The sequence below is a fragment of the Chiloscyllium plagiosum genome, chromosome 13 (assembly GCF_004010195.1).
Source record: "Chiloscyllium plagiosum isolate BGI_BamShark_2017 chromosome 13, ASM401019v2, whole genome shotgun sequence".
NCBI classification, from domain to species: domain Eukaryota; kingdom Metazoa; phylum Chordata; class Chondrichthyes; order Orectolobiformes; family Hemiscylliidae; genus Chiloscyllium; species Chiloscyllium plagiosum.
Window position 1 is genome coordinate 65,656,901 of NC_057722.1, and position 10,461 is coordinate 65,667,361.

Consider the following 10,461-nt stretch of genomic DNA (forward strand, 5'->3'; position numbering starts at 1 on the left):
GTAAAAGCAGAATGGATGAGAAATGCAGTCAGAAGGATTTCATTCTTTGTGAGGATATCCCAACTGATTTCTCATCCATCACCTTAGCCGCTCAGCCCTGACAATACGTCAGTGGCCAACTCGATTGACACCTCATTCAGTATGTACTTCCTTTACCACTCATGGACAAGAACAATAGGGAAAACCCTCTGCAAGATGAACTCTAGTAGTATTGTTCCCTCAACAAAATCACATACTCTGAACAATCTAGAAGTGCAAAGACAACTGATGCATGGAAATACCAACACACACAAATGCTGATTGTTTGGCTGGTCGGCTGATCAGTTCCGATTGATTGGTGCATTATCGCCATATTTGGAACTTTTGATAGTCAATCGAAAAAAGGGGCAAGATTGAATAAATTTCTTTTGCATGCAGCGCCCACATATCATCGGTTAAAGAGTTAAACACACCGAAATAAACACTTTTCAGGGGCTCTTGTGCTACTTTGAAGTGAGCCCATCTCTGAGCCAGGAGGCCTGATTTCAAGTCTGACCTACTCTGTAATAACATCTCTGAACAAGATGACGAGAAAATATCTAAGTGAGAACTTTATCAGTTCAAGTAATGATCTTAAGTTGGTAGATACTCTTCAGCATTGCTGCCTAATAATGGAATCACACTTATGCTGGTCATTGGGCATTGGCATTCAAAGATGATATCGTGTTGCAACCAGGAGGCACGTTAGGGATGAAGGCTGAATCCTGTCAGCAAAACATAGCACTCACAAAGCCACTGCATAGTAGTAGCATTAAACAGCTTGCTAAACCTGCCGTGGAGATATTTGCGACCTTTTGTTTTTCTAACTAATTTGAAATGAGTCAGGCAGTTTTCAAAACCCAGAAGTGGTCACCTTTGGCACATTTGCGAGAGGACCAAACAAAAAATTGCCGTGAATTAAGATTGCCCTACGGATTATGAGGACAGCTAAAGGGAGACGGCAATACTGTTCTTGTCAGTAATAAGTGCAGGTCCCAAATCCCACTGGAAAAGTCCACTTCCAAGTTTTCTACTCGAAGACCACGTCAGAGCACTCATGGACCTACACATGTTTTGACTGTAGGAGGAAATTCACACAGACACGGGGTGAAGGTGCAAACTTGACACAGAAAATCGCCCGAGGCTGCAGTCGAAGTAGCATCCGCTGAGATTGTGAGGCAACAGTGCTAATGACTGCGCCAACATGCCGGATCAGTTGAGTTAAATGATCACAGGTGAACACATTTGCAATTATTTCCTTCGTGATTTGCATGTTGAGGAAAGTGGTGTGTTTTCTTAAGGGACTTGTCAAATAATTTGCTGATGTTCAATAGCGTTTGAAATCGATTCGACACACATTAAGGCAATTTTCTTGGAAATACCTTGGAGCTTATAAAATATCAGTCATTCTAGTGTAAGCCGAGGACAATTTGTTGCCCCGTCAAAGATGCATAATTGGTTCCTTTTACTGGTGAATTCTGCTGTTGTTCTGGCATGGTCCAATAATGAGCAGGCTTGCAAAAGTTGGGGTAAGTTTGATTTACTGGGCTTGTCGAAGGATGGAGATATCATATTGGGCGGAATTTTTGGCGTGCACTCTTATCACATTGAACATCGGCATCTCTCGTTCAGCAATCACCCGGAGCCGGCAAAATGCCTCAGGTTAGTGGGTGCCATTAGACGCTCCATTTTGTTCAGTAAAATGGAAAACATCTGCCCTCCTGCTGCTTCACACTGGGAATTAATTTGTGAATTTAAGATTGAAAAAAATCGTTGACTTAATTTTTGAGATCCGTCAAAGTGATATTGCCATCATGTACCTTTGCAAACAAGTAAATGTTTTAAGCTTGGTAAAATCACAATCAATACGATAAGTGCGCGACAAGCTCCCACAATCAAATTTCTAATCAAAACTCTGAAATCTCTTTTGACATTTTGGAATGAGAGATAATTATCGGTGAAGGCATTGTGAAAGCTCTCATTCTCTTCTTCGAAATACTGCTATTGGATCTAAGAGGACGTACTCCATACACATCTTATCTAAAACTGGGCACATTGTCAAGTCTTTCTTTAATGCCAGCTAAGAGTTTGAGCTCAAGGTCTACTTTGGAACATTTAAGTATAGCTAATAATAGTTAAATAGTTGCCCCCTTGGATTTAAGTGTTATTGTGCTTTTTGGTATTTATTTTAATCTTGTTTCTTCGCCTGCTTTGCAGCTTTCGGTTCAGGTCTTTCCGTTTTGCACTGGCGATGATTTTTGCAATAGAGGAAATAAATAACAATACAGCTCTGCTTCCCGGTGTCACACTGGGATACCGCCTGTACGATTCTTGTAAGCTGACCCAGTTCTCGCTAAAAGCAGCTATGGCGTTTCTGAACAAACCCGAGGCAAACACGCCCTCTGCTAACTGTAAAAGCTCCTCCACTGTTTCTGCTATTGTTGCTGATGCTGGATCCACGCAGTCTTTAGCAATAGCACCTTCCGTCGGTACCTTCAGAATCCCAATGGTAAGAGATGACGTTTAAGAACTTGGTTATGCAGTGTGAATAAATTTTATCAATAGTAAATGATATGTTTTGTGCGTCACTTAATCCGTCGTCTATGCAAAGTTTGAAACGTTTTTGGGTGGTACAAACAGACAGAAGACTTCAGTTACATCCCCAATAGAATGTTCATTCGGGATGACCAGACTGTCCAGTATAATTGCGGAGGATTGCTTTATTTTTGCTCAGTCTAGCCAGAGCTTTATAACGAGGCTATGATACTTGGATAAATTATGAACCGTTATCCTTCCTCTTGTTCGGAGACATTGCTTCGAAAGTCTCATTTCAGAAATTTAGTAATGAAAAGACTGAAACTATGAAAAGAAAACGTTCAAACATGATTTCAAAAAAATCGCAATTGTAGTTCATTTTTCCTCTTTCCTGAGATGCGGGCAGTGCTAGCACAATCTTTGTTTCCAGTCCTCAGTGGCCTATGAGCTGAATGGTTTCCGAGGCCAACTGCGAGTAAGGTTAAAAGTGATTCACGTCATATAAACCAAAAACAGAAATTCTGGAAAATCTCAGTTGATTTGGCAACACTTGTGGAGAGAAATCACAGTTCAATTTCGGATCAAATGACCCTTCAGAACAAGCTGGGAACCTCTTTTTTTTAATATTATCGTGGCTTCATTACCGAGACTCTCTAATTATTTCAGATTTAATCCTTGAAGTTAATCTGCACTGGCCAAATGCCAATGCCAGCCGCGCATCGGGACCTTGGCTCAGTGGTTATCGCTGCGCTAGGGTCCCAGGTTCGATTCCAGCGACTGTCTGTGTGGAGTTTGCACATTCTCCCCCTGTATGCTAAATTGTCCATCGTTGTTAGGAGGGTGGGTTGCTCTTCGGAGGGTCGGGGTGGACTTGTTGGGCCGAAGGGCCTGTTTCCCCACTGTAGGGAATCTAATCTTCACGTTTTGCTCAGACAAAGGCATTCTACATGTGCTAAATGATCCATATACTAAATAATTAAACTAACTATTTTATGGGAGTTTTGCGTAATTTTAATCAAGCCGTGCATTGACGATATTGCAATCTCCGGGCAAGGTGATTTGACATGTTTTACACGGTTCGGGACTCGACCACTGCGTCACAAAAGCTCTACGCTAAACATGCTTCTGTGCATCCGTTTGTCAATTATTTGATGTGGGCTTGTCATGACCAATGTTAACGTAATTTACCAGCGACCAATCCAGCCATAATCAACATTCCTTACGTGTAAAATTGCTGGGTTTTTTCCAAACTTCATGTGTTACCACATTTGTTCATCTCACGTTTTAACTGAGACCAAACACGGGGGTTAGATGTTTTCTTACTTAATCTCAACATTGAACCGCGATTTAAAACAAAAATTATGTTGACAGTATTGGTCAAGTACATCGGTGGAAAGAAACCACATGAAGGTTTGCACTCGACAGCTGTCCATCATTAAATTCGATATCAGTCTTCGAAAAAGAAATAGATAACACTTGAGACAATCCTTAATCTTAGGGAACTGATTCTGGGAACAGTCACATTCAGCCTTTTACTGGTTTCACTACGCCACAACAGCCCTACCCTAAACATGCTTTCGTTTGTCAGTCATTTGATGTGTGCTTGACATGAACAATGTTAGCGTAATTTATGAGTGGGAGAAAGTGAGGACTGCAGATGCTGGAGACCAGAGTTGAAAACTGTGATGCTGGAAAAACACAGCAGGCCAGGCAGCATCCGAGGAGCAGGAGAATCGACGTTTCGGGCATAAGCCCTTCTTCAGGAATGAGGCTGGTATGCCAGGCGGGGTGTGGACCAGACCAGGGAGTCGCTGAGAGAGTGGTCTCTCCTGAACGCTGATAAGGGTATATTCCCCTCCCCCCACCAGGGATATATTCCCCTCCCCACCCCTATCAGCATTCCAGAGAGACCACTCCCTCCACGACTCCCTGGTCAGGTCCAAAGCCCCCACCAACCCAACCTCCACTGGGCACCTTCCCCTGAAACTGCAAGAAATGCAAAACTTTAATTCACCTGCACCTCCACACACATCATTTACTGTATCCGTTACACCCGATGTGGTCTCCTCTACATTGGGGAGACAGACCGCCTACTTGCGGAACGTTTCAGAGAACACCTCTGGGACACCCACACCAAGTCCCGTGGCTGAACACTTTAACTCCCCCTCCCACTTCACCAAGGACATGCAGGTCCTCACCTCCTTCCACCTATCCGCGCCCCTCCTCCAAATCCCCTCTCCCCTACCTTTTATCTCAGCCTGCCTGGCACACCAGCCTCATTCATGAAGAAGGGCTTATGCCCGAAACGTCGATTCTCCTGCTCCTCGGATGCTGCCTGGCCTGCTGTGTAATTTATGAGTGATCAATCCAGCCATAACGAGCATTCCTTACGCGTAAAGTTGCTGTTTTCTTTTTGCAAACTTCGTGTATTACCACATTTGTTCATCTCACGTTTTAACCGAGACCAAACACCGGGGTTAGATCAGTAGCTTCAAAAATGAACTAATATCATTGTGAATTCCGCGCTGTGCAACTGAGTATAGCAGTTGGGAAATTAAGTTGAGGTTGTATAGCACATTGGTGAGGCCTCTCTGGAGGTCTGTGTCCAGTTCTGATCGCACAGCCATAGGAAGGTGATGATTAAGATGGAGACGGAGGCAGGTGGGACTAGTTTCGTTTGGTATGGACTGGTTGGGGCCAAGGGTCTGCTTTTATGCTGTGTGACTCTACGGCAATGATGAAGACAACTTTTGTTGAGTAAGGACCCAAAGACATTATATAAGATGCAAAAACGGAGAAAAAAAATCTTACATTTCGTTAAACAATCTTGTGCTATCAACTCCACCGTAAAATTCAAAGAACAAGTATATAACCGCTTATTTCCTGAACCTTTGAAATTAACGAGTTGTAAAATGAAAAGGTGAACAACATTGAATATGAATGGAATATGCACCATGTCCCACAGCAAACAATACAATAAATAGAATGTTAATGTAACACAGGCATTATGTTGTCAATTGAAATAATTCTCATTAAAACTACACAATATTTTTTGTTTCGCTCACAGGGGCACATATAATTCATGCCTGAGAGTCATTTAGCTTAATTTTAATGCCAGAAGTCGGATGAAATTCTACAAAGTTGGGAACCTTGAATTAAAACGATGTTGAACATGCTGATAAAGATGGAAGGGGTTTGATTAAGATTTTATGTTTGGGCAATTTGCAGAGCAGAATACGTAGAATTAGTGACGACATCTTGCTTTTCTTTTACAACTATTGACTTCAATGGGAGAGGGCTAGAGGCGAGATCGAAGGAGGACTGACAATATGATATTATGCAAAGTTAGAATTATCCCTAAGGTACATGAAGGCAGAAACAAAAAAAGAGAATGTTCAATGACGTTCTTCATGTTAAAATACGATAATTGGAAATTGTGTGTTGTGTCACCTGGGGCAAGGTAACCAAGAAAGAGCAAAACTTGGAAAGAACACAGGGGGAGAATATTTGAATACGACGTTTTGATGGTATTAATTAAGTACTTTATTATGCCTTTACGATAGGCCATTTCTTTAAGCCCAGCGCGAATGAACATCTTTGCTCGTCTCTACCAATGTCCACGCGCTGACCAACCACAATTCGCTCCATAAACAGCCATAAACTATAATCGATGCACAAATGTTTTTTGCTTTATTTGTGGCAGGTTAGCTATTTTTCTACCTGTGCGTGCCTGAGCAATAGAAAAGAATATCCGTCATTTTTTCGAACAATACCGAGTGATTACTATCAGGCTAGAGCATTAGCCCAGTTGGTGAAACATTTCGGATGGACGTGGATCGGGACAGTTAAGAGCGACAATGACTATGGGAACTTTGGAATGCAAGCATTTGAGGAAACAGTCCAACAATTAGGAGTTTGCATAGCTTTTTCCGAGTCGTTTCATATAACACACGATCGAGAGAAATTACTGAAAACAATTGACACCATAAAATCATCTTCTACAAAAATTATCGTTGCATTTGTGAATAAATCAAACATGCGCATTCTGCTAAAAGAAATGATAAGACAAAATGTTAGCGGCATCCAATGGATTGGAAGCGAATCATGGGTTTCTGCGTTGCTTCTCTCTCCGGAGGAAACTAAAAAGATTGCTTCTGGAACAATTGGAGTTGCAATTCCCAAAGTCGGTATACCAGGGTTGAAGGAGTTCTTAATGAAAGTTCATCCGTCTTTGTATCCAGGGAACCTCTTGGTAAAAAAGTTTTGGGAGAGTTGTTTCGGCTGCACTCTACGTGGTGGAAACAAAACAGATTCGTGGAAAACTGAACTGGAGCTTAAGGAATGCACAGGGAAAGAAACTTTACAAAATGTCCAAAATGAATTTACTGATGTGTTACAATACAGAGTCACTTACAATGTGTACAAAGCAACTTATGCTATAGCTCGTGCACTTCACAATATGGCGTCATGTAAAACTGGGGAAGGACCTTTCTCCAATGGGCGTTGTGCAAATATTTCAAATTTTGAACCATGGCAGGTGAGAAACATGTAATGTTGTTTGCCGATTGTATTTACATAAAAATCCAATCTGATTGTATTCACGGTTGAATATTTGCAATTAGTGTAAACATGTTCCGAATTTGTTTTTTAAAGTTGCTGTATTACATGAGAACAGTGAATTTCATAACCAAGATTGGAGAAAAGGTGTATTTTGATGAAAACGGAGACCCAGTCGCAACATATGACATTGTAAACTGGCGACAAAATGCCCTCGGTGACATTGAAATTGTAAATGTTGGGCACTATGATGGGTCAGCACGTTCGGGAGATGAATTTTCGACAATAGAAGAGGCAATTGTTTGGAGTGGCGGTCAGAAGTGGGTAAGATTTGTGAAGAACTCCCCCTTTTTTAAACACTGCATGATTTTAATTTCAATTTCCTTTCTCTGAAACGGAAAAGTTGTATCAAATAGGCGCCGTATGAGCTGCTGCATATTTCCAGATGCTAAGTAAAATTATCAAGCATTTTAAAATGGAAAAGTTCTGTTCACCAATTGAGAAAACCAGCCCACTTGATTGACACGACATGCACAATCATTTCCTCTACCACAGATGCTCCGTAGCAGCAGCTACAAAATACACTGCAGAAATTCAGCAATGGTCTTTAGGCTGCACCTTCCAAATCCATGTCCACCTCCATCCAGAAGAACATCAGCAACAAACGCATGAGATCACTACTACCTGCAAGTTCCCCTGGCAGCTACTCATTAAGTGAGGACTGCAGATGCTAGAGAACAGAGTCGAGAGTGGGGTGCTGGAAAAGCACAGCAGGTTAGGCAGCATCCGAGCAGCAGGAGAATCGACGTTTCGGGCAAGAGATTCCTGAAGGGCTGACGCCCGAAACGTTGATTCGCCGGCTCCTCGGATGCTGCCTAACCTGCTGTGCTTTTTCAGCGCCCTACTCTCGACAACTATTCACCATGTTGATTCGGAAATGTTTCTCAGTGCCTCCATTATGACATTGTATGTCCATCTACTGGAAATGGATTGCAAAAGGTCCGGAAGGCTGCTCAAAGGCACAAGGGGATTGATAATAAATGCTGGCCGCGCTAGAAAAGACCACAGAGCCCGATTTTTATTCTAAATCAGGTTTTCAAATCAGACACTAAATAGTAGTACTACAAAATACATTCGAATTTGTTTAGTTGTTTCCAGACTTCCATTTTCAATAACGAATTCAGTAACTCCAAGAACATATCATGAATGTAGTGACGAGAATTTTAATTCACTAGTAGTGCCCTGGCTCCGCAATTGCAAATCTATTGCAAGTATTGTACATTGGCTTTAGAATGAGATATGATGAGATCGCAAAATGTAACATTAAATCAAAAATGACAATCCCAACAAATGTAACAGAAATAACCATTGCTCTGTAAGCGCAACTGAATGTTGTAGATTTTCCTCGTGGAATTACTAGTATTTCTTCACCATTGTATTCATATTCCTAATCAGGTTCCTAAAGCTGTTTGTTCCGAAAGCTGCCATCAAGGAACAAGGAAAGCAGGAAGAAAAGGGCAACCCATTTGCTGCTTTGATTGCATACAATGTGCACAAGGCGAAATTAGTAACACAACTGGTAAGAAATACCATTGCTACAGGCACTGTTGCTTAAACTTGCTACCGTCATTGCACAGGCGTTAAGGTTCCTCGTATAATGACCAAATCTGGCGTTGTTTCTTTAGATTCCGTTCATTGCATCAAATGTCCACTGGAATTCAAATCTAACGAAAGACAGGATATGTGCATCCCAAAGGACATCGAGTTTCTTTCCTTTTTTGAGACAACGGGAATCATTCTGGTGACACTGGCGCTGTTTGGAGCCTGCACCACTGTTGGTGTGTTCGCAATGTTCTACATCTATAGACACACTCCGATTGTGAAAGCTAATAATTCTGAGTTAAGCTTCCTTCTTCTTTTTGCCCTGACACTTTGTTTTCTGTGTTCAATTACATTCATTGGGGAACCTTCAGTTTGGTCTTGTATGCTCTGCCACGTAGCGTTTGGTATTAGTTTTGTTCTTTCTATTTCTTGTGTATTGAGTAAAACAATTGTTGTGGTGATGGCGTTCAAAGCAACATTTCCCAGCAATAATATGATGAAGTGGTTTGGACCAAGACAACAACGGCTGATGGTTTACATCCTCACACTGGTACAATGTGCAATATGCACTGCCTGGTTAATTGTATTTCCACCTTATCCATTGAAAAACACTAGTCACTCTAATGAGATAATCGAGTTTGAATGTAATATAGGATCTTCATTAGCCTTTTGTTGTGTACTCGGTTATATTGGATTTCTGTCCTGCGTGTGTTTTGTGGTAGCTTTTCTCGTTCGAAAACTTCCAGATAACTTCAATGAAGCGAAACACATAACATTTAGCATGCTTATCTTTTGTGCAGTTTGGATAACTTTCATTCCAGCTTACATAAGTTCGCCAGGGAAATATGCTGTGGCAGTTGAAGTGTTTGCTATTTTAGCTTCTAGTTTTGGTCTACTTATTTGCATTTTTGCTCCAAAATGTTATATTATTCTGTTGAAGAAAGAAAACAATACAAAAAGGAACATGATGGGCTCAGTGGCTTCTAAATAATGATTTGAAAACATTCCTAAATAAGGCATGGATATTTTAGTGGGTAACTATTTTGTCGTGAAGCGCAATTCCATGAGAACCGAATGTCTTACCAGCACCCACTTTACACAATCGATCGTAGCCGCAATGACCAGCAAGAAGTGTAATTTTGTAGTTGGGCTATGTCTATTTAATATGGATCAAAGTCTTTTAGTTCCTTCACCACACTTAATTTCTTCATTGCACCGAGTTTCGAGGTGAAATAAGTTTCGTCAATAAAAAAAAACCCTTATGAAACTTGGTCTATTCAAGTGAGCAAAATAGATTAATCACATAATCTCACAAAACCAATTAAGAAAACAAAATCATTGTGCTCATTTAACACTGAGGGGCTCGGTCGCGGGAAGCTGTGGTGATGTGGGAATACGGAGCGTTTGGAATCTTGGAGTTTACCATTTTAGTGGCACAATGTAAAAGTAGATATTCCTGCTGTTTTAGAATTCGTTTTATATTCATCTCCCAAGGGAGGATACAAATAACCTGCTAACTTATTTCCTAATGGTGACATCTCTGCAATACATAATCACTAACCAGCAGGCTCTGTATACTTATTTAATTGATATGTATGATATGTCTTAGCTGAAATTTGTTGCGTATATTCTAACTGTGATGCTGTAATTCACCGATATGTTATAAGTTTGGCATTTCGAAGTTGAAAAGTCATTCATGTAATGGAATGCAGCCTATAACACACTGCACGCATCGAGTTCTGCATCGAT

General features: G+C 41.1%; 1 protein-coding gene across 1 annotated transcript; it reads left to right on the plus strand.

Moving 5' to 3' along the window:
- Positions 1–1,519: 1,519 nt before the first annotated feature.
- LOC122556159 (extracellular calcium-sensing receptor-like) lies at positions 1,520–9,759 on the plus strand. The gene is made up of 6 exons (XM_043702668.1): positions 1,520–1,680; positions 2,236–2,527; positions 6,257–7,090; positions 7,207–7,434; positions 8,566–8,689; positions 8,796–9,759. The coding sequence occupies exons 2-6, from the start codon at positions 2,270–2,272 to the stop codon at positions 9,701–9,703; spliced, it is 2,352 nt and encodes a 783-aa protein (XP_043558603.1). The 5' UTR covers positions 1,520–1,680; positions 2,236–2,269; the 3' UTR covers positions 9,704–9,759.
- Positions 9,760–10,461: the final 702 nt, after the last annotated feature.

What these genes read in the sequence shown, in the direction of transcription:
- LOC122556159 (XM_043702668.1), top strand. Translation starts at nt 2,270, where the DNA reads ATGATTTTTGCAATAGAGGAAATAAATAACAATACAGCTCTGCTTCCC. An exon ending in CAAATTTTGAACCATGGCAG is followed by an intron (nt 7,091 to 7,206) that starts GTGAGAAACATG and finishes TGTTTTTTAAAG; the next exon opens with TTGCTGTATTACATGAGAAC. An exon ending in CGAAATTAGTAACACAACTG is followed by an intron (nt 8,690 to 8,795) that starts GTAAGAAATACC and finishes TTGTTTCTTTAG; the next exon opens with ATTCCGTTCATTGCATCAAA.